The 22,620-nt window shown below is 58.5% G+C and overlaps 2 protein-coding genes across 7 annotated transcripts; one reads left to right on the top strand and one right to left on the bottom strand.

The window, feature by feature from the left end:
- Positions 1-73: 73 nt before the first annotated feature.
- Positions 74-17,157, top strand: LRRC56 (leucine rich repeat containing 56). Of its 3 annotated transcripts, XM_070565815.1 has the most exons (13): positions 74-320; positions 2,191-2,264; positions 2,681-2,868; positions 3,610-3,697; positions 4,420-4,480; positions 12,096-12,192; positions 12,265-12,465; positions 13,316-13,499; positions 13,935-14,111; positions 14,191-14,255; positions 14,496-14,638; positions 14,887-15,005; positions 16,224-17,157. In XM_070565815.1, exons 3-13 carry the CDS (start codon positions 2,686-2,688, stop codon positions 16,547-16,549), a joined length of 1,644 nt encoding a protein of 547 aa, XP_070421916.1. In that variant the 5' UTR covers positions 74-320; positions 2,191-2,264; positions 2,681-2,685; the 3' UTR covers positions 16,550-17,157. The 3 variants fall into 3 exon arrangements, with proteins under 3 accessions (XP_070421916.1, XP_070421917.1, XP_070421918.1); XM_070565816.1 differs by lacking the exon at positions 13,935-14,111; XM_070565817.1 differs by lacking the exon at positions 2,681-2,868 and having other exon boundaries at positions 185-320.
- Positions 17,084-22,444, bottom strand: LMNTD2 (lamin tail domain containing 2). 4 transcript variants are annotated; one of them, XM_070565812.1, is made up of 15 exons: positions 22,327-22,444; positions 21,711-21,917; positions 21,487-21,639; positions 20,975-21,062; positions 20,692-20,847; positions 20,326-20,397; positions 20,155-20,243; positions 19,474-19,810; positions 18,962-19,227; positions 18,659-18,848; positions 18,462-18,581; positions 18,182-18,378; positions 17,831-17,946; positions 17,690-17,742; positions 17,084-17,492 (listed from the first exon to the last, which is right to left on the bottom strand). In XM_070565812.1, the coding sequence occupies exons 2-15, from the start codon at positions 21,896-21,898 to the stop codon at positions 17,361-17,363; spliced, it is 2,157 nt and encodes a 718-aa protein (XP_070421913.1). In that variant the 5' UTR covers positions 21,899-21,917; positions 22,327-22,444; the 3' UTR covers positions 17,084-17,360. The 4 variants fall into 4 exon arrangements, with proteins under 4 accessions (XP_070421913.1, XP_070421915.1, XP_070421914.1 ...); XM_070565814.1 differs by having other exon boundaries at positions 17,099-17,492; positions 19,522-19,810; XM_070565813.1 differs by having other exon boundaries at positions 17,099-17,492; positions 19,522-19,813.
- Between the last annotated feature and the right edge of the window lie 176 nt (positions 22,445-22,620).

The raw sequence follows: 22,620 nt of genomic DNA on the forward strand, positions 1-22,620 counted from the left end.
TCCGCCCCAGCTTGCCTCCCAGCCCGAGGGGCGCCCACGCGCGTCCCTGGAGGTACCAGCCGGAGCCCCCAGCTGGGTTGGCTGCTGCCCCGCCCCCGCCGCCCTGCCCTAGCAACTGTTGCTAAGGGGCGTGGCTTGGCCCGGTGGCGCCTGAGACGTTCCCGCGGCTCATGAATATTTGAGTATTCAAATGAGGCTCTGCCTCCGTTGCCACGGCGCCCAGGCCCCGCAACCCCGCGGCCGGAAGAACACCCGGAGTTGGAGAGCGCCAGCCGGCGGCGGAGGGCGCCCAGGACTGGGCACCGGGGCCCACCCCTCAGGTGAGAGCCCAGGGTACCTTGGGGTTCGGGCCGTAGGCCTCGCTATCTCCCCGGTGCCGGAGGGGAAACTGAGCGCAGGGGTCGGGCGCGGGGATGAAGCAGCAAAGCCAGTGGGGACTCGGTGATGCCCCCCAATGTCAAATCTGGTCCCCCAGGGACCCTAACTACACCACTTCACGGGGACAGGAGGAGCCCCAAGCCCTGCCTCTGGGGGAGAGAGAGGCAAGGACCCAGACTCTGCTCTGGGGTCTCCCCGATGAGGACCTAGGAGGGGAGCCAGCCTTCCTCGTGTGATGAAGGGATGGAGGGACAGAGCGGACACAGAAAGCCTATGAGCCAGACAGGGGCTGTAGGGAAACAGAGGCCCCAGGTTTCCAGCTGGGGGGCCTTGGGAGGTCCATGGAGCAGCAGGGCAGGGTGGGAGCAGGGCCATGAAGAGAGTGGACAGGTTCCACCCAGTGCATGAATGTGAAGGGACAGTGCCCAGATGGGAGCCACAGCCTCCAACCCAGGCCCTGCTCCTTGGACCCCAAGACCTTCACGCTTGCCTGGGCCGGTATTCTGGGCCCAGTCATGGGCAGGACCTCGGGTCAACTGCTCTCAGGCACAGAAGGAAGAAGACGGCAAGCTCGGTCCTTATGCTGCCACAGGTGTCCCAGGGCAGCAGCCTGGCTGGCCCACACCCTATCCATAGTCCCAGGCTGGCAGGCCTGGGGTGGGGGTGGGCAACATCTTCCCAGGGGGCACAGCAGTGGGGTCCTCCTGGGAGGCTTGGGGCCTTTCACCAATTGGAGAAAGGGAGTCAGCAGAGGGAACTTTTGGAAAGAAATCCTGCTGGAAACTCCATGAGGCTCTATGCTGGGGCCCACCTCATGGCCTTCACCTTACTGGATCCTCGGTGTATGGGTCACTCTCCAGACAAGGCCACTAAGGCACACAAAGCCTGGGCAGCTTGTCCCAGGGCCCAGCAACCCCTCCCACCACCTCTGTCAAAACCCAGCTGACCACTCCGCCAGCCGTTCGGGGGAGGGTCTCTAGACCTGATGGAGAGGATGAATCATGAATGTCCACAGGGGGTGAGAGATGAGAGTGGTGGTCAGAATTTGCACCTGCCACCTTCACGGATTCCTCTGGTGAATATTTCAGAGCCTCTCTTCTGCCCACTGTGGACACAGCAGGCAAGCGTCCTGCCTGCGAGCCCAATTGTCTTCGGGCGAGGTGCTCACTCAGCTGAATGTGTCGTAAAACACGAGGGTTGTAGAAGCGGTCAGTCTTAGCAGGAAAGTAAATCTGGGAAGGGCAGGAGAGAGTGCAGGAGTGGGGGTCAGCAAGGCCTTGACCCAAGATGGAGGGAGGTGGCCAGGATGTTCTGGGCAGACTTCTGGCTCTGCCCCCGGAGATGATTCCAGGATTGAGGGCCAGATACAGGCATCTGCATCTTTAAGGAGCAATGCCAGAGGAGCCTGGTGCAGGTGGTCTGGGGACACACTAGACAACCTTCCCTGGGGTCTAGGTTCAGGGGGCTCAGGCAGGACAGGATGCCAGGGAGGCCAGACCATGGAAGACAGTCCAGAGCAGCAGACCCAGGACCCCTTTTGGAGAGAGGGTGGAGTCAGGGATGGAGGGAAGCAGGGATTTGAATGAGGACCATTTGCACTGGACAGACCCAGAGGGACTCCAGCATCAGTCACCCACCCAGCTGTCTTCCTTGTCAGCTGGGCCCGATACCCCATCAGGATGGTGGGAAGGACCTGAGCCCTTACCACCTCCACACCCGCTCCCTTCTGGGTCCTGTGACCTCAGCTCAGCCTGTCCCAGGTCCCCTGGGCATGGTAACCTGGCCAGGAGGCCAACCCAATCTCTCTTGCAGGTGCCACCTGAGGCCACATGCCGCCCCCTTGCCCGGATGTTTGACCCACAGTGGGAAAAGGCAGCTCCCTCCAGGTGAGGGGGCTCAATGGGCACGGGGTGGGGAGGGTATGCCTGAGACCCTAGTCCTGGGCCAGCCAGGCTCAGAGACCATCACAGCACAGGGCCTGAGGCAGCAGCTTGCCGCTGGTCACAGCAAGCCTCCAAGCAAACAGAGCTGCAGCCAGCACCCCTGGCATGGACCCTGAAGGATGGGCAGCAACACAGGGAGGGTGACTCGCCCAGGCAGGGGGTGTGAGCCAAGGCTCAGGGAGGGGACTGCGAGACCCCCAGGCTGGCAGAGAATAAGTGGGTGAGGGCACCGTGAGAGCCTTCTCCAGGCCCACGGTGGGTTCCGGGGGCTTGCTGTGTGCGGGGACATGTCGAGGACTGTGTGGGGGTCAGAGGAAGAGCAAAGGCTTAGCTGCCTTGCCCTCTGCCTATCCCGGCAGGTCGGATGTGCATGGACCAGGCCTGGGACAGAGCCCACAGGCCTCGGCCGAGCACAGCCAGTGTCCAAGTGCAAGAGCTGAGCTGGCAGGGCCTGCACAACCCCTGCCCGCAGAGCAAGGACCCAGGCAGCCATCCGGGCAGCCACAGCAAGCAGCTGGTGGAAGAGTATCTGTCACCCGCCCGACTGGTGAGTGCTGGGGGCTGGGAGGCTCGGGCCGCAGGGCCTGCATGGGGTGATGTTCTGGGACCAGCACCCAGCTTGCCCTCTGTCCCCAGCCCTCCTAGCCTTGCCTGGTTGACAGATGCCCTCAGTCCCCACTGTGTCCCCCATACCTGCTCCACCTTTCAGGGCCAACCCTAGGGGCTTGGTAACACAGATGTCCCCCAGGCATTCGGGTCACAGAAGGGACTGAGCCAGGCAGGAACTCCACAAGTGTTTGCTGAGCACCCACTGTGTGCTGGGCTCCGGGGACCACTCAGTGAACCACTTCGTGAACCAGAGAGGAGGCCCCTGGTTCAAGCAGCTGAGGTTCTGGTGGGAGACAGCCCAACAGCTCCTCAACAGCCCACTGCCACCATCCTAGGGGACAAAGACAGGCTCACGGCTGTGTGCCACCTCCAGGCCCACCAGCTCTAGGGGCTTGCGTTGGGTCTGTTCTTGGGTTTCATCTGGAGATGAGCACCTTGCCCCCGCCAGGGCAGGGCCTTCTCTGGCAATGGCCACACAGCCAAGCACAGTTACAACGTCTGCTCGTGTCACATCCGCTCATACTCTACCAGCCAAATCCATCCATGGCCACAGTCAAGAAGGATGAGGCAGGGAAGCATCTGCCACCTGCTCTAGTCCCACTGCCAAAGGCAGGGATGTCACTGGGAGGGAGTGACCACTGTCCGGTTCCCAGGGCTGACTCCATATCAATTTCTGCAGAAGGCCCTGGCCCGGGTGGATGACCTCCGACTGGTGAGCGTGCTGGAGATGCGTGTGGATACTCACGAGAACAGCCTGGGGAACTTTGGTAAGAGCCCCTCCCTGTCCACATGGCTGCCACTGTCAAGACCAGGCCTCTCTTTGAGGGTCTGCTCACTTGTACCTTGCCCACCAGGCTCTGGTTTTGGAACACTGCACCCCACAGGCCTGCCCTGCGCCCCACAGACTGCCCTGCACCCCAAGAACCCACCCTGCACCTACAAGGCCGCCATGTACCCCATGGGCCTGCCCTGTACCACCTCTTTCCAGGGATTGGGGACTCTGTCTTATAGGGTCAGTGCCCTCTTCTTTGAAGGAGTCAATAACTCAGAACTCTTTCCCAGGGGCTTTGGGTTGCAAAAGGACATGGGCTGGGGGTTCCTGTGCTCTGGCACCCAGTTCTGCAATCTGAGGGAGGCTATGGTCTGGGTGCCTGTGAGTGGGCCATGGGAGATGGCTTGGGGGTGGGACCCAAGCTGCAGCAGCCCCACCCACGCCAGCCAGGCTCCTCTCCTCCAAGCCGAGTCCTGGAGTCCAGTGGCCTCAAGGCCTTCCTCATGGCCCTGTCCACTCCAGTGCACCTTCTGCACCCTGCCCTGTGAGCCTGCTTCATTTGGGCCGGCCCACAGATGGAAGCATGCAGCCCTGAGATTGCCCTGGGCCTCAGAGCAGCCAGCAGGCCGCAGGAGCCAAGGGGCGCTGATGCCCCTGGAGGGCCAGGGCAAGGGGGCAGGGCCCTGCCACCAACCTCTCCTTCCTGTGGCCCCATAGGGCTACACCTGCCCAACCTCAGCCAATTGAAGTTGAATGGCAGCCGCCTGGGCTCTGTGAGGTGAGTGCCCCTCCTGGGGACCACGGTGTGGGGAGGGGGGCTTTCCTCCCTGGGGGTGGGGTCCTGCAGGGGCTGAGGCGAGAGCTCACTTGGGGTGGGGTCTCTCCTGGGTGGATCCCCGTGAAGGATGGATGTCCTGCCATCTCTGGCTCCCAGCCCTAATGCCTGCCCCTCGAGCCTGACTCTGGCACATGTAGCTCGTGTCACCCACGCCCGGTAGGTTGGAGGCACCTGCTGAGGGTGACATGTGTCACCCAGAGCCATGGTCAGGGTCAGGCCAGTCATGCCAGGTCGGGTGGCTGTAAGGTCTGCAAGGACCCACACTTGGGTGCCCAGAAGGCACCCACTGACTTTCAGCAAAGGGTCCTCAACCAGCCAAGGGTCTCTGGTGGGCACCCCAACACCAACCAGGGCTTTGGGGCTTTGGGCACCCCTGCACTTTTCACTGCAACCCTGGGTGGTGTCCCTCAGCCAGCAGGGCCAGGAGCTTGCGGGTAGCACTGGTACCCATCACCCTCACACCCTGCGAGAAGAGCAGGTGGGCACGGCCTCTGCTGAACAGAGGCCAGACCACAGACCCCACGGAAGAGATGACAGCACTTTAATAATTAACCTAAAAGACAACATTCAAAACTGAGGACAGGTGAATGGTTTTGTTTATCTCATTGGCCTGGAAAGAACAAAGCTGAAGAAATATCAGACTTTATTTTTGATGTTTGAGCAAAATAGGTTTCATGAAAACATTGCTGGTTTTATGTAGCCAGGGCCAGCCAGCATAAGGCAGGGGGATTCCAGTGAAAATTCTAGAAAATTCTCCAGATGTTTTAAGTGGGCACTAAGTGCCCAGTCATTTCCAGGTGAGGCGATAAAGGTCTTTGTTAAGCAAATTTGCTTTAAATGTCTTCATTATTTATACTGATGTTTATCAAAAGACATCAAAGAAAGTTTTGATGAAACACTTGAAGACTTGGAAACAGAAGTTAAGAAAATTGGAAGACTCTCTAGTCCTCCGGCCCTCTGTGGGCAGCCCACAGCAGAAGCAGTGGGCGGACTCACGGCCCGAGTGGCTCCCACATGACACCACGTCCGAGTAAGGATCCAGAAAACGGGTTTTCAGAAAGGCATCTTTATTACATGATTCAGCAATATCCTGACAGAGGTACCAATAATTCCTTTAGCTTAACAAAAACAAAAAATCATATTTATTCCTTCCTTGTTAAGGTTTACAAATTAGCTCAAAGAACCACAAAAGTACATAAAAATCATATGAAATAAAGGATGAAAACTATAAACAGAAGGGGAAGGTATTATAAAGTTGAGAAATATGATATACCGTTTGTGACAAAACAAAATGCTCAATTCCAAGAAAACAAACAAAAAAAGTAATTCCAAGAAAAATGATTAGATCATAAATTTTATGAAAACGTGTTCTGTTCCTTGATAACAACAGTGAAAAATGCGATGGATCTTGAAGTTCTTTTGCCGACTGAATCCTAAAACTTGGCCAAGTGACGTTTGCAAACCTCCATGGGTTGACAGTGAACAAAAATTTGTAAAAGGAAACTATCTAATTAAATATGACAGTCCAATAACGTAGTATTGTAACTTAGCTGGAAATAAAGATGTTAAAGACACTAAAATCCGCAGCAGCATTTTAAGGGCTGGAAAAGATTTAATTTATTGGCTGTCGGTGCATCTGAAGCTGAGGGAATAGCCAGCACCTAAAGAGATGGCGGGTGTGAGGACAAGCTCCCCACACGCAGGGCTGGCTTCCTGACAGCCCTCAGTGCAGGGGAAAGGCATTGACGAGCCTGGCGTGCTTCTCCACGTCAGTCAGACACGGGCACCTGTTCCTTAGTACCGCTTGCATGGGTAAAACCACACTAGCAATCTCTAAAACTCAACAACTAGTTTGGAAATTATTAAAATAATTGAATGGACAGTTTTCACTATGACAATGGCGGGCGTTCCCTCCTGTGACTAAGGCATCACGCCTCACCTGGTGCACCTGTGCTAATTTCTCAGGTGGGTTCTGCCCTTTTCTTGTTGACTTCTGGCAGGTCTTTGTGTAGCCTGAGCGTGTTCTGGACTTTGCAAGACTCTTCGCCCTACCTCTTCCCGTTGACTCTGACGATGGCAGCCTTTGCTTACACAGAAACCCTTCATGTTGATTTGCTCCAAGCCCTAGGTTCTGCTTGGTGCTTTGGGTGTTATTTAGGAGGCTGGTTCCCACCCTCAAGGTCATAGAGACATTCTACTTTTTCCTCTGTTCACTTTATGGTCTCGCTTTTTACTTTCAGGTCTTTAATCCAACTTATCTGCGAGGTCACCTTCAATTGTGGCATAAAGTTGGGACCCAGGTTTATTTTCCCCCATACAGTGAGTGACTTCCCAACACCATCCACCCAGCAGTCCGTTACTTTCCTACTGATCATGGTACCATCTCTGCCGTTGATCAAGTCCACGTGTGTGTGGAGATATGTCTATGAGCTCTCTGTTTCATCCATTGGTCTGTTAGCATCTGATACCTTCTCTCGGTTTTCCTTTTGCCAAGTTGACCTATTCTTGAACACTTATTCTTGCATTGGAATTTTGCAATCAGTTTGTTGGGTTTCACACATACTAATCTTTCTGGGATTTTTTTAAAATTAAAAATGATTCACCTGCTAATTTGGGTTTATACATTAAGTTCTATTCCTCCATGAATATGGTATAGCTGTCTATTCATGTATTCTGTTATATTTTCAGTAGAGTCTTTAAACTTCCTCTGTAAAGTTTATTATCAGTTGGAATGCTTTCAGCTGCAAGTTACAGAAACCTGTATCCAACTGGCCTAAACAATGAGAAATTATTTATTCCTTCAGTGCGTACTATGGGCCAAAATGTTGTAAGCACTGAAGATACATCAGTGAACAGCACAGATAAGAATCTCAGTGTCCCACGGAGCAGACGAGAAGGCCAGCTTTGGCTCTTCCAGGGTGGGTTAATTCAGTACAGGACCCTCTGTCCTCATGTGTGTCCCCTCACAATGCACAGTGGCTTCTGCAGCCACAGGGATCCTTAACATTGATGGGCTGAGGGAGTGTGTTAATTCTCTAGGGCTGCTGAATGAAGCACCATGAACTGGGCAGCTAGAACAGCAGAAGTTTATTCTCTCCCAGTCCTGGAGGCCAGAAGTCAAGATCAAGGTGTTAGCAGCGTTGGTTCCTTCCTAGGACTGTGAGGGAGAACCCATCGCCTTCCTTTCTCTGGTGGTTTGCTACTATCTTTGGCATTCCTTGGCTTATAGACACATCACCCCAATCTCTGCCTTCATGGTCACATGGCATTCTCCCTGTGTCTGTGTCTGTGTTCAAATTCATCTTTTTATAAGGGCACCAGTCACATTGGATTAGGGCCCACTCTACTCCAGCATGACCTCATCTTAACTAATTCCATCTGCAATGACCCTATTTCCAAATAAGGTCACATTCTGCAGTACCTGGGGGGTTAGGACTTCAACTTGTGAATTTGAGGTGGGGGCTGGTCACAATTCATCCCATAACAGGCAATCTGCCCTCCTGTGTCCATTAGTAAGAACAAGGGAAGTTCCCCAGCATCCTTCATGTGTTTCTTTGGCTAGAACTGCATCACATATACCCTTTCCTATACCAACTACTAGCAAGGGGATGGAATTATGATTGGCACGGGCTTACAGGACCCACCTGCCCTGTCCAACTTGGGACAGGGCAGGACACCAGCCTCCTTTGGAGCCAGGGCTCCCTGAAACCAGGACTAAATTAATGCCCACATATGTATAGTATGTTTACAATCATGAATGACGTCCTGTTTCTATTGTATTTTCTGGTTGATTATTGCAAATATAGAGAAACACTATGTTGGTTTAAAATAGATTTTAAAAATCAATACAAAAGTATTGATTTTTATAAATGGATCTATTATATCTGGCAATATTGTATCTTTACTTTGTACTGGGCAATATTGCCAAACTCTCACATTAATTCAAATAATTTGTTAATTCAGTTGGGGTTTCTGTACTGATGTCATGTTATCGGCAAGTTCTGAGTGTTGTCTTTCACTCTCAATCTTCATGCTTCTTTTTCTTGTCTTACAGCCTTGGCCAGGACCTGTTAACCAGCATGGTCTTGCACAGACAGATAGACAGATAACGCGTATATAGCAGCAGTGATGGCAGCAGGCATTCTGGGTTTGTTCCTGATCTTAATGAGTCTGTGTCTAAGTTCCTCTGCGTCTGTTTACATGATCATAGAATGATATTTCTCCTTTAGTCTATTAAGGTACTGAACTCCACTGACAGACTGTGATGGTCGCTCATCCTTGAATTATTTTAAAATCTGTTTTCATGAGTGACAGCCTTTGAATTCCCTCGTATTGTACTCCTCCAGTTCCAGAATCAAGGACATCCTCATAAGGTGGCCTCTCCCTTTCGTTGTTCTTTTCGACTGCTCTATTTTTTAAACTTCCTGTATAAGAAATTGTAGAAGACAGAGATTGTCTATTCCGTGATAGTTCATTAGAACTTAATTTTAAAACTGGTCCAGACCTGGGGACTTAGGGGGGTGGGGAGGGTTTAATCACCATTTAATTTCTTAAATGGCTATTAGTCTAGTCAAGTTTTCTATTTCTTTCGGCGCCAGCTTTGACTAGGTTTTCAAAAATGTTGGTATATACTTTGTTCATAATGGTCTTTCATTGTTTTAAGTTGCTGCATGGCTGTAACTATTCCTGTTTTTAAGTTCCCTACATTTACTTGCATTGTCTCTCTCTTTACCCTCGGTCAGTCTTACCAGAGGATTGTCTGTTAATTTTTTCAAGAATCAGCTCTGGGCTCTGTTAATCTTCTCTACAATTGTTCTGGGTGTTACTAGTTTTATCCTAATTTATTACATCTTTCCTTCTTGTTATTTTTCTTATTTGCTGCTTTTCTTTTTCTAGCTCTTTGAGCTGAATGCTCAGCTTAATTATTCTAATCCTTCCGATTTTTTGATAAATATATTTAAATATCTAAGTCTCTCTTTATGTGTGGCTTTCGGCAGGGTTCCACACATTCTGTACACTTTGCTTTTTGTCGTTAGTTCTAAGTATTTGGTAATCTTCCTATTTAATCTGAGATGAGGCAAAATCTACTAGTAATTCCCCAGTCCTTATTCTTCTAGAATAACAGGATCCCCCATATCTCGCGGGGCACGTAGCCACCCCAAAGAAAATCCTGGTGTTTCCCAGTCTCCCTTGCAGCTGGGCCGGGCTGTGTATCTGGGGTCTGAACCATAGGTCACGAGCAGAAGATGTGTGCTGACTCTGAAAAGAAACAGACTACAGCAAGAATGCCATCACAGAAACAAAGACAGACTTGAAAGAAATACTGTACCACAGGAAACGCATACCAGACAGTGTATGGAAGACAGGACAGAGTCCTGGAGATGGAGGGCAGACAGAGGAGGTCTGAGATGGACATAATTGAAATCTCTGCAGAAGGAAACTGAAACAATAGAACAGAACAAATATTTAAAGATTAAAGAAAACTTGTCGGACATAAAAGAAGACTTTCATCAACAGATTGAAAGAAAAAAGTGAAACTGGCTTGCCACACTGAAACATACCCTAATAAAGATATAGATAAAATTTGGGGGCAGCCAAGAAAAGAGATCAAGTCTTCCTTTAAGAAGGAAAAAAAATGCAGTTTTCCTCAGACTTTTCCATAGAAATACTTGAAGCCAGAAGGCAGTAGAAGGATGCCAACACAGCCCAGCTGAAAGATAATGTGAACCGAGAATTTCACACCCAGCCAACATTTGGAATGAGTGAGAATCAGGGGAAGTAGTTTGATCAGCCCCCCTTGGGGAGATTACTAGACACAAGTTTCAGCCAATTAAGAGATGACTGGAAAACCCATTTAAGGCAATAGACAGGATAAATATGGAGTTTCCGTAACTGCAGGACACAGACGACAGCTCCTGTGGAGATGAGGGTGACAGAAGAAAACTCAAAGACTCAACGGACGGGCTAGACGGTGGCTGAGTCATGAGCGAAGGGGATTTGTGACCTGGAAGATGGGTCTGGAGAAATTACCCAGCCAGCAGAAACACGAGGCTGGTCAGGGAACGCCTCCGAGATAAGGCACCGTGTCCACATGGGCGAGGTGAGGAGACAGCCTTTAAGCAGAGGAGGGAGTCCTCAGGCGTGAGAACGAGGACAGGCTCCAGTGACACAGGGAACCGGCACAGCTCGAGTGGGACAGCCCCCAGGGAGACGCGGCAGCCGCCCTGAGCCATCAGGGGAGTCACGCATGGGGCCACTGCCACCTCCAGCAACTGGTCCCCACCAAAGAAGCCACCTCATCACCTCGTCACCCAACAGGGAAGCCCCCCCACATCAGTGTCCCCAGTGGTGGCTCGGCACCTCCAAGGAGCATTTCAGACCCTCACTCCCCATCTGAATGCCCAAGGAGCTATTACTACTGTAATTAGAAACATTACAATCCCTGCAGTGTGAATGGGAAAGGTCAAAACAGAGGATCCCCAAGGAAGCAGAGACGGTGCAAGGAGGGGAGTAAAACTTCCCAGACCCTCCAACTGTTATTCTGAGAGGCACAGAAGAAGATGCGGCTTCTCTGCCTCTTCGAAACAAGAAAAACACGCTGCAAGAGAAGACCAGAGGACAACGAAGAGCACTGGCAACGAAACACGTGGTGGCCAGCACAAAATGTTAATAGCAGCATGGGAAGACGAGGAAACCTCCCAGAAAGCAGAAGGAAAGGCACAGAGATGGAAACGGGAGAGAGGAGGAGAGAGAACAAGACTCAGGCTCAGAGGACGGACGAGGGGCAGAGCTCCCCGACGGAAGACCAGAGAACATGGAGGAGAGAAAATAACAAGAAATCACATCGAGAACATCCCAGAAGCCAATGGAAAGGAGATGCAGCAGTGGGCCCTGCCCTGGCAGGAGACGTGGGACACCCCGGCCGAGAGGACCCCGCAGGCAGAGGTGGGGCCCAGAGAGGCCGGGGGCAGAAGGTCTGCCTCCCGCAGTTGTTCTAAGAGGGGAGAGCCCTGGCCTGCCCATCTGCAGGGGAGGGTGGCAGGGGCGAGTCCAGGGCATGGGCAGGGGACTGGCCCCAGGGAAGGGGTGTGCGAGCTCTTGCAGGCACATCTGGGCTGAGGAGGGCTGCAAGCTGAGGAAGTCATCCACAAGAGAGGCCGAGGGAGAGAGGACAGGAGAGCCCCCCAGGCCGATCCCCCCGGGGAAGGGGCTGTCTCGCCTACCCCATTAGAGCAGGCAGCAGGTGCGGCTGGGCTGAGCTGTCCAGCACCAGGGCAGCTCCCCGCGGCCAAGCCCAGGCCCTCCAGGGGTCACATTCTGCCCGTGCCCGAGACTAGAAGGCTGCAGCAAGGAGGCAAGGCAGGGAGCTAGGGGGCTCTGGATCCCCTTCCTCAGCCTAGAGGCTGCCAAGAGCCACAGTCACAACGGCCCCTGCACCTGGAAATAGCCAGCCGTGAGTGGTGGCTGGCACGAGGCATGGCACAGAGGCTTCGTGGCCACAGACAGGGCCCTCGACCCCAGGACAGCACTGACCAGCCAACCCTGCCCTCTACAGAGACCTGGGCACCTCCCTAGGCTGCCTGCAGGTGCTGTGGCTGGCTCGCTGTGGCTTGACCGACCTGGATGGCATCGGCTCCTTCCCGGCCCTCAAGGTGGGTGTGGTCACCCTGGGCTGGGGAGAGGGCACCAGGCCAGGCCCTGGCTGAGACCCCCTGCTGCCCCAGGAACTCTATATCTCCTACAACAACATCTCGGACCTGAGCCCACTGTGCCTGCTCGAGCAGCTGGAGGTGCTAGACCTGGAGGGCAACAGCGTGGAGGACCTGGGGCAGGTGCGGTACCTGCAGCTGTGTCCGCAGCTGGCCACACTCACCCTGGAGGGCAACCTGGTGTGCCTGCGGCCAAGCTCTGGCCCCTCCAACAAGGTGCGTGTTGTGGCCGCCCAGTCAGCTGAGTGCACGGGAGGGGGAGGCGCTCTGTGGCTCTGGCCCCCTGGCCCTCCCACAGCCCGGGGACTCCTCGCCCACCTGAATGCTGGCCATGCCCAGGCCAGGCAGCAGGAGCATCCAGGGCACATCCACCAGGCACAGGCCACCTGTACCCTGTGGCTTGTTCACCGTGAGCTCATTCTCCTGTGTCGCTGGAGGCCTGGCAGCCACCAACGCATCCTCATGGGCCAGGACGAGACCCCACGGGGCCATATGCATACATGCCATGCCCCTTGGCCCACGCATGCACCCTGTGAGGTTGTCTGTGCACATGCCACGTGGAACCACGCACGTTCTGTACAGCCTCCATGTAGAATCACGTACACGCAAACGTGCACACACACACACACCCTGCCCAGAGCACCCCCATCCCCTGCAGGCTTGTGCACTCCCTACATGGAATGCACTCAAATATCACAGGCCTGTGCACACCTCACACAGCTGCACACGCCCCTGCACTGCCCGTGCACACCCAGAGCTCACGCTGCCTGCCCTGCTACCTGCTGCTCAGTGGTGCCAGTACACAGTGGCCGAAACTAGGCCAGGGCTCTGAGCTCAGGGCAGCTCCATAGGCCAGAGGGCACCACTGGACCCTGGCTGTGAACCTGGAGCGTGAGAGCACATACAGGTGAGAGCCCAGGGCCCCCGCAGTCCCGGGTGTCCAAGAGTGACCAAGGCCAGCCCTGGCTCCCCCCGCAGGTCTGGGGGAAGCAGCCACACAATAAAGCTGGGCTGAAGGGCGCACTGGACCCAGGCCTGCCACTGCCCCCACCCCCCAACCCTGCAGGTGCCCCCAGGCTACAACTACCGGGTGGAGGTGAGGAAGCTCATCCCCCAGCTGCAGGTCCTGGATGAGGCTCCAGCCACGCACACAGGCCTGCCGGCCTCATGGAAGCTGGACCGGGACTGGCACATGGTGAAGGAGGCCATCAAGGAGGGCGGTGTCCTGGACGGCCTGCTCCCCAGGCTGGGTATGGCAGCCATCTACCCAGCCTCTGCCAAGGGCTGCCCCACCCGGCCCGGAGACCTCGCCCCCTGAGCCCCGGGAGAGGTCTCCACCCCCATCCACCCCCAGGAGGAGAGGTCTCCACTTCCATCTCCCCTCTGCAGGCCTCTCAGAGATGGAAAGTCGCATCTTGTATCCCTCCTCAGCCCTAATCTCTCGTCCCCAGAGCCCTGCACACCTGCCCCCAGGCCAGGACACCCTCCCTGTGAGCAGCACCCGGTGGGACCTCCCCACCAATCCACAGAGGGAGCAAAGGGCCAAAACCTGCCACCCCATGGCACTGGCCCTCAGGACACACAGATGGCGGGTGGCGGGGGTTTGTGGACAGAATCTGGGGGGAGCTCTTGGGCTGGCCAGCTGGCATGGGCCTTGGTAACCACTGATTTGGAATCTCGGACAGATCATCCCCATGGAGCCCCCATTCGGAGACTCAGCCCCGAGCTGTCCTTGTCCGAGACCCAGCCCCAGGCCCCTAGGTTCTGGCCCCTGTCCCCGCTGGTCCCTGGGGGACCGCTGTCTGAAGGCCTGCTTCCCAAGGACCCAGCCCCAGAAGGCGATGCCAGCAACCTCACCCACGGTAACTGACCCGCCTCAGCGTGAAGCCGCCCCGCAGCCCCTGAGCCGGGAACCAGGCGCAGACACACCCTCTTCCTCAGGCGCTGGCCGAGTCCTCTGCGGGAACCCCACCAAAGGCCTGCGGGAACGTCGGCACCAGAGCCAGGTACACCCTGCCCCCACAAGTGGGCCAGGACTCCAGCACTCTGGCAGTGGACCAGCCTCTTGGCTCTCTGGAGGAGAGTGGCCCAGCGTACTGGCCTGGCAGTACCCTGCCCTAAAGCCTTTCCAGGGGCCCCCAGCTCTCCTGCACCCTCCCCAGCTGACTCAGTCCTTCTGCCCCCAGGCTACTGCCCACCTAGCCCCCTCAAAGGCCATGCCCCCAGCCAGCCCTTTCCCTCCTCAGGCCTGGGCACCCCCAGAGCAGCTGCCCCCACGCAGGCCAGAAGACCTGGCGGCCAGTGCCTCCACTCCAGAGCCTGACCCTTTGGATGACCATGACCTCCTGTCTTGGGCTGGGCTTCGGGCCTGGAGGGAGCTGAGCCTGAGGTGGGTGCCCCTCCCCCACCAAGCCCTACTGCCTTGTGTGTCCCCCATCTGGTGGGGGCTCACAGCCGGGGGCTGCCTTGGCCAAGCAGTCACTGGTTCCAGGATGGTCAGAGGAGCTGGTCATGGGAGCCTAGGGCTGGGGGTCATCCCAGAGTCATACTCATTTGGGATTGGCTCCGGGGGGGGGCGGGGAAGGGGCAGGGCTGCAGCCTCTCCCTCTCTCCCCACCCCAATCCCCTCCCATGTAGGTGCCTGGAGTCCCAGCAGGAAGGGGCCACAACCCCCCAGTGCCCACGGAGAGGCCCTGAAGAGCAAAAGGACCAGGCTGGGCCCAAGACGTCCCCCAGCCCCCTGAGCCCCACCCCAGGTACTGAGAGTGACCCCACACACCACCCCACGATGGGGTCTCACCTCGGACCAGCCCCCTCTTCAGCCAGGCTCTGAGAGAGGCTGTGACACGGAGGTCACAGCCTGGGAGTGGAGGGCTCACAACCAAGGGGTTCCCATGCCAAGTCACCCTCCCCTAAGCCCATGGGACCATGAGGCCACTGGGGCTGGACGCAAGAGAGCGAGAAGGTGCCCCAGCAAAGGGCCCAGCCTGAAAGACCGAGCAGCCCCAGGGAGGGCGGCAGGCCACCAGCTGGTCCAGGAGGCCAGGCAGAGAGGGGTGCCGCCCTCACTCTCAGACAGGGCCTGTGCTGGGCTGGAGACACAGAATTAAGGCAGGGAGGCCCCCACCCCGACGGACACTGGCTTCACAGTGACCCCGGCTGAGCGGAGAAGATGCAGGGGCTGCAAAGCAGAGAGACCCCTCACCCAGGAGCACCCAGGAAGGCTACCTGGAAGAAGGGTCAGAGCAGACTGGTGGAAGAGCTGGGTGGGCGAGCCTGAGGAAGGGGCACTGGAAGCAGGGGGCAGCAGGAGCACAGGCTCAAGGTTGTCCAAATGACACTCTGGGGGGCTGGGGTCGAGGGGACAGCAAAGGGGCCAGAATGGAGCAGGGACAGGGCAGGCCAAGCCTCTGCTCTTCCAGGTGCTGGCTGGCGCCTAGGGGGAGGTGCCCTGAGACCCGCTAGTCAGGAGGAGTCCACAGCTAGCTACCTAGTGGAAGGGTGCAGGGAGAGCAGGAGAGGAGTGGCTGGAGTGGGGACTTAGGGACAAAGGGTGGCCAAGGCCTCCCACTCCAGGCCAGGTCCAGGTGGGCACTGGGTGACCACGGACACACCCTCCCAGTCTGCCCTGCCGGGGCCTCCCTCCATAGTGGAGATTCAGGAACTGGCCCAGGGCCACCAGCTGGTGAGTGGTTCCTTGGGGATGGGACCCAGGGACCCAAAGTCAGAGCCCAGGCCTTATGGCCTCTGCCTCCCCAGAGGTGGGTCCAGCCCAAGCAACAGCCAGAGGTCACGGGGCTGAGAAGCCATAGCTTCCTTGAGGAGCACAGGAAGTGGGGCAGAGGGGTGCTGCCTTGGGGGTCAAAGGCTAAGAGAGGAGCTACCGTGTACGCTGCAGCGTGTCTGTGCTGACTCCCCAGGTGCCGATTCCTTAGAGGGCCCCTTGTCTGACACGTTGTCTCCTCGTTTTCCAGAGCCTTCCAGGCCCTCAGGCTGGAACCTGATCCCCTCTCCCCCCAAGGTCCCCATGCCACCTGATTCAGGCAGCACCTCCTGGGGGTCCGCAGACCTGCGGTTCCGGCGGCGGCGGCTCAGAGCCCTAGGCAGCGTGGGGCCTGGCCTGGGTCAGGGGCTGGCTGCAGTCACCACTCTGAGAGCCCTAGAGATGGCCTCAGGCTCGAGCCCTCAAGCCCAAGGATGTCTAGGCCCAAAGCCAGTACCAGATCCAGCAGCCAGACCTCCAGGCCTCCGGTGCATGCCACACCTGAACCCCATCACCCCAGCCCAATCCCACCTGTAATGTAAACCCCCCTCCACTGCCAAGCTGGTCTGGACTTCGGCTGAAGGACCTCACTGTGGTCGTGTGAGCACCATGTGAACTCTGGCCTCATAGAACCCAGAGCATCTGGGCGGGTATATTATGCAGTGCGAAGCGGGCCTGGCACAGGAGAGGCCCCTCTTGGTGAAGAGGAGTAGGGTTTGGGACCACCAGGGGTGAGCACAGGCCAGAGCCCAGGATAGGATGGCCAGCTTCCCACTGCTGGCCCAGCTGCCCACTCCTGCCATGGGGCCTGGCTTCCCCAGGGTTGGTCAGAGGGGCTGGCCTGGAAGATCCCTGGTTGGGCCCAACCCGGTGGCTGGAGCTGGGCCCCATCCACTCCCTGGGAGGCACTCCAGCTGCCCCAGGGCTCTGAGCCCACCCTGGGCTGCTGTGGTCCCAGGTGGAGGCACTGGCCCTAGACCAGCCACGGTGTGGCCAGGACTCCCACCCCTGGTGGACCTGTGGGGTTCTCTCTCGGGGCAGGATATCCAGACACAGAAACCAAGCAAATCATTTTCGACTCTCAGGTGTACAGAATGCGGTTTACTTTGTAGGTGAAGTTGGTTGAATAAATTATGCAGCTGGCACTGCCTGCCTCCCACGACTTCCTCCCCGCTCTTCCGTCATCCCCGGGCGTCCCCCACCCCGGGCTGTCCCCTCCGTCCCTTGGTGTCCCGCATCCCTCGCTGTCCCCTCCGTCCCAGGCGCCCCACATCCCGCGCTCTCCGCCAGCGCAGTCACGGAGACGGCCAGGCGAGCGCAGGAGCCTGTATTGCCCGTCGGCGCCGCCCTACACCCACCCGCACCCGTCCGTGGTGATGGGCGGGCAGGGGAGGAAGCGGAAGCCGAATCTGCTCTCGGCCGTGCTCTGCACAGACAGCGCCACCATCGGGCAGCTCCGGTCCACGGTCTTCCGGCACACCTGCGGGGCGCCGGGTCTGAGAGTTGCGCGGGCGGGGGCGGGGGCGGGGGCGGGGGCGGGGGCGGGACCCGGCAGGGCGAAGAGGGGCGGGGCGGGGAGAGGTGGGGAGGGACGGAGAGAGGAGAGGCGGGGCAGGGAGAGAAGGACTGGGGCCGGGCGGGGAGGGCTGCCCCGGACACCAGTACGCGCGCACTCACCCGGACCTTGGGCTCCTTCCTAGCCTGGCTGATCTCGAGACCCACCCCGGCCTCTGCGTGGGAGAATGATGGGGTGGGGTAGGGCCGGCCGCCCTCTCCCTGCTGGTCCGCCCCTGCCTCCGCGTCCCCGCGCGCGCTCACCCGGGAGGGCGGGCAGGAGCTCTGGCGTGTGGGTCTCGGTGCGCTCCGGGCGCGCAGGCACAGCCCGCGGGCGGAAGAGCTTGCCGCTGCTTAGGCGCGGCAAGGGGACCCGCGTCCTAGTGGGGCGAGGGTGTCGTGAGGGTCCGAGCCCGCCCGCGGAAGGAGTGGTCCTGACGGGGCCTGGGGAGGTGGGGACCTGGCAAGGGCGGGACCTGGGTACGTGGGTGGGGGTCCTGGCGGGGACCTGGCCTGGGGAGGTAGGGGGCGGTCCTAGCAGGGAGTGTGGGGGATAGGTTTTGCAGGAGAGGGGCCTGGGGAGGAGGCGAAGACCGAGGGACCTGCTGTCCCTACCCGGGCCTCCTGCGCCCTGCCCGGGCCTCCCGCACCCGGCCTTTGCGCGGGGGTTGAGGCCGGCGCGGCTGCTCCCCCTGGTCGGCCCCGCGCCCGGCCTCTGAGAGCGGGAAGCAGTCGATGGACAAGTCGGTGTTATCAGTGAAGACCCTCGAGTGGGGGGTCACGCAGTGCGGGGGCTGGTACTCGGTGAGGACCTGTGGGGCCAGGAGGGCGCGGCTGTCACCCTCACCCCGCGAGGTCCGCTGGCACCCCAGCCCCCGCTGGGACCCGCACTGACCTCGCCCTTGGGGTTCAGGAGGAGAGTAACGCAGCTTCGGCTGGAGTGGAAGTGGACGGGCTCCCCACCCAAGAAAGAGGACGGCTGCTTCTTAGTGGTGGGGGGCCCCTCACCCCACACCTGCGGACGGCAGGGCGGCGGGTGAGGGGCGGCGGGGCGGGGCCGGGGGCCGCACGGGCAGCGGGAGCGGGGCGCACCGTGATGTGGTGCCGCGGCGCCAGCAGCATGCCGGCCGGGAAGCGGTAGGTGGCCACGGGGAAGTCGCGCACCAGCTGCTGCAGCATGCAGCCGCCCAGGTCGGCCGTCTCCTCTAGCGACTGGTTGAGGATGCGGACGAACCTCTCGTGGCGGCTCACGGCCACGATCTTCAGGCAGCAGCCCGACGCGCTGGGGCGGGCCAGGGAGGGAACGGGCGCTGTGCAGAGACACTTGGGCCCAGCCCACCCAGCCCCTTTAGGAGACCAGCTCCTGGCCGTGCGCCCCAAGCTGTCACCCCTCACCTCCAACGGTGCCCGGGATGCCCAGAGTCGGGACCTGCAAAGGACTCCGGCACGACGACGACAGTCTTTCCCTGCCAGTCCCCGGCGGTTTTCTGGAGACCCAGGGAGAGGACGCCTGTCCCGGAGTGGGACCCCCATGTAGAGCGCCCACTGGGGATATCTCTTGTGAGGCTGGACCTGGCTTGCAGCGCCCTAAAGGTCCTCGTAGGAGACGAGCAGTGCCCGGGGTCAGAGCTGGGGTAGGAGGGATGGCTGGACCCCAGGACCTGAGAGGAGCAGAGGAGTAGTTGGCAATACTTGTTGAGGGGATGGGAATTCGAGCCAGAACAGGGTGGCACGGGCAGGAGACCCCCAAAGACAACCGTAACCCCTACGGATGAGGCTGGAGAGGCCCCAGTGGCCTTGCTCTGGGCTACTCTAAAGGCCAGACAGTTGGGGACATAGTTTAGGGCTTTGGACCGAGATCACAGTCCTGCAGGGGCAGGAAAGGGCAGTAACCAGGGGAGACTCACCCCACCACCTTCAGGCTCTGCCTGGTAGTCCCTGCTGCAGCTCCTCACCTGCGCCACAGGCTGCTCAGAAGCATGACCTAGTGCCTGGGGCAGGGGCCTTGTCACCTTCTGCTTGAGATGATGCTTGGCCTTGAGATGATGCTTGGCCTTGAGATGATGCTGGGAACTGCTGGATTCAGAGATGGAGCCCCCCGAGCTGCTGGTGCCCACCAAGGGCAAGGCGCTCCACTCCACGCTCTTGAGACGATGCTCTGCACCGTGCTTGCGCGGCTCTGAGCCCCACTCCTCAGGTGTTGAGGCTGGTGAGAGCTGGGGGGGCGGTGGGGGCCGGGCGTGCCTGCTGACCACGATCTGCTCACTGCCTGCTGGACTTTGGCTCCTCGACCCCAGCCCTGCCCCCATCCAGCCTCCTCAAAGTGGGAGGGGCACCCCAAGTGGTGGTCCTAGTCCCTAGGACCCAGCCTGGAAAAAGGGCTCATGGGAGGCCAGAGATGGTCCAGGAGCCTTTTCCCTTCATCCCTAATCCCATCCTACAGATCTGAGAACTGATTCTTGGGAGGTCTAAGTGACTTGTCCAGGATCGCTAAAGGGTGGAGCTTGGACCTTGGTCCACGTCTGCTAAGGCAAGCCCTCCCCTCCCCTGGCCCCTGGCCCCTGGGGAGTCCCGCCAAGCGCAGTTACTTTTGATCTAAGTTGGACTCCATGCTGGTGAAGAGGTTGGGGTACCGGTGGGCAATGCTGTTCCAGTCCACATCCTCCAGCCGGAAACCCTGAGCAGGAAGCAACAGGCATGTGACCCTCCCCTCCTGCAGGGCTGCAGAGGCATGAACACATGTGAGGGGTCTTGCTCACCTCCCCAGAAGCGGAGATGTTCCCGTTCTCAGAGAAGTCACTGAAGTCCATTAGGGTCTCCGCGGTCACCACCTGCAAGAGGGGACAGGAGGCCAGCGGGCAGGGGTTTGGGGCAGGGCACCCTTCCCCCGATGGCACCTGTCCCCTTTGACCTCACCAGCCCCTGAGGCACACAGGTGGTTGGGACCACAGGGTTCGTGGTTTCTCCCTCTCCCATCCATGGGCCCAGAGGCAGCCCGAGGGGGACAGGCTTCCCAGGCAGGCCAGAGCCCCAGCAGAAGCACCAGTGGAGGGGGCACGCTGGCTGTCACGGGAGGTCCAAGGAAGGCTGTCAAGTGGGGCAGGGCCCCACTAGCACAGGCTTACCTCTACACTGCCAGTGGAAGACCGCAGCACGCGGCCCACCCAGGAGGACTGGGCCAGTTGCAGGAGGCAGGACTTCTGGAAGCCCTGCAGCTCAGCCTCCATCTGCTGCAATGTGTTCATGGTCTGCAGCAGCTGCTCCTCCAGTTGAGCCTTCTCCTGCTCCAGGAGGGCCCATAGGTGGAGCAGGGCCTTCTCCAGACCCGGCCTCCAAGGCTGCCCCCACCCCCGACCTTCACCCCAGCTTGGGTCTCCCGGCCCACTCCCTGATCCCACCACCCCTCACCAGCTGGGCCTGTTCCTTCTGCTCTTTCAACTCGAGAGTCAGCTTCTGGACCTGGTTCTGCAGGAACTTCTGCTGCCTGCACAAACTCCTGGGGGAAGGGGCAACCTCAGCAGCCCCCACCTCTGGGTCAGCAGCCAAGGAGGGGAGAAGGAGGAGCTCCACTTCACTGCCACTAGGGCCCCAAGGGCACAGAGTGTGGCTGGGTCAGGCCACGGTAGGCTCTGAGAAGTCTGGGTCAGAGGTGGGGTCGAGGTTGGGTTCGGGCCCCATCAACATGTTCAAGGTTAGGGGCTGGGCAGGGTCACAGTATGTTAACTTTTCCAAGGTTAGGTTGGGGATCTGGGACAGGTAAAGGCTAGGACCAGAGGCAAAGGTCAGGGTAAGGGTCAGGACGGGGGTCATGTTGGACTCTTGGTCAGGCTCAATGGTTGGGGTTGGAGTCAGACAAAAGCCAGGACTTAGAGCCAGGAAGGGGCTGGGTTGGGCTGGGGGATGAGTGCTTTACTGCTGACCTCTCAGGTGGAAGCCCGGCCACCTCCTGCAGGATGCGGCAGTGCTGGGGGCCCCAGCTGTTCTGGATGGCCCACCTCAGGGCCTGGATCTCCAGTTCCTGCTGCCCCCACAGCAGCCGCAGGGTGCGGGGGTCCAGGGACTCGGGGGCCAACCTGCAATGTCAGTGCCCCAGCCGCTTGATCAGGCCCTGCCAAGTGGCCAGCCACCCCTTCCCCCCACTTACTTCGGGTTGGTAGAAGAGACCATCCGTGTGGAGTTTGGCTTGGTGTCCTGTGGGCACGTGGGGGCCACTGGGCCTGCTGGTGTGCTGGCTGCAGGCCCCAGGTGGCCACTGACCAGCTCTTGGTCTCCCTGGAATGGGAGAGCCTCTTCCTTGGCTTCTTCAGTCTCCTGGTGAGACTCAGGGGCCATTCTTGATGTTCTTGGGGGGCTGAAAGGGGTAATGGGGCTGTCTGCCCTGTGTCCTGTGTGTGGGCACCCCTACAGGGCTCTCCTTACATGATCACATGCACACGTGAGTGTCTGACAACCCCAGACAGCAGCACTGGTTCACAGAGTGTCAGTCTCCAAGGAGGCCCTTGTGTGTATGTGTGTGTCTCTCCCACAGGACACCAGACCACCGGTCCCGTGGGTGGCCACACCCATATGTTTCTGACCAGGCCAGGGCAGCAGGTCACCTGGTATTCACACATTCCCTGTTGTCTCCTCCCTGTCTCTCTTACCCTCCAGGACCCGAGGTCATGCCCCTCAGCCTAAAGCAGAGGGTCCCCAGAGGTGCTGGTCCTTCACCCGGGACACCCATGTTCCCCCAGACCCAGGGCCCTACCCCCAACACTCACCTGAAGCCTGAAGTCCAAGCAGGCCTAGGAGGAGAAAGGCTTTATAGCGTTGCCATGGATACCAGCACCCAGAAGGGGAGGGGCTGTTTGTTGCCAGGAGCCTCCAGGCAGACCCCTGGAGACCCCAGACCAGGGCCCTGAGTGCACCCTCCTGGTCTAGCCTGAAGGAGAAGCTGTAAGAGCCTGAGCTGCTGCCCAGCTAACCTCAGCAGGCCCAGAGACCACAGAGTGACCAGCCTGGCCTCCCATGGTCACCCACTCAGCCCTGGGGAAGGCTCCCACAGTCCCTCCCAC

Source organism: Equus przewalskii, chromosome 11 (genome assembly GCF_037783145.1).
Source record: "Equus przewalskii isolate Varuska chromosome 11, EquPr2, whole genome shotgun sequence".
Lineage (NCBI taxonomy): Eukaryota > Metazoa > Chordata > Mammalia > Perissodactyla > Equidae > Equus > Equus przewalskii.

Coding starts and splice junctions, on each gene's coding strand:
- LRRC56 (XM_070565815.1), top strand. CDS start 2,686: ATGTGCATGGACCAGGCCTGGGACAGAGCCCACAGGCCTCGGCCGAGC. Junction 2,869..3,609: donor ATCTGTCACCCGCCCGACTG/GTGAGTGCTGGG, acceptor CAATTTCTGCAG/AAGGCCCTGGCCCGGGTGGA. Junction 13,500..13,934: donor CGGCCTGCTCCCCAGGCTGG/GTATGGCAGCCA, acceptor AATCTCGGACAG/ATCATCCCCATGGAGCCCCC.
- LMNTD2 (XM_070565811.1), bottom strand. CDS start 21,898: ATGGCCCCTGAGTCTCACCAGGAGACTGAAGAAGCCAAGGAAGAGGCT. Junction 21,640..21,710: donor GTCTCTTCTACCAACCCGAA/GTAAGTGGGGGG, acceptor CTGACATTGCAG/GTTGGCCCCCGAGTCCCTGG. Junction 20,398..20,691: donor CTTCCACTGGCAGTGTAGAG/GTAAGCCTGTGC, acceptor CCCCTCTTGCAG/GTGGTGACCGCGGAGACCCT.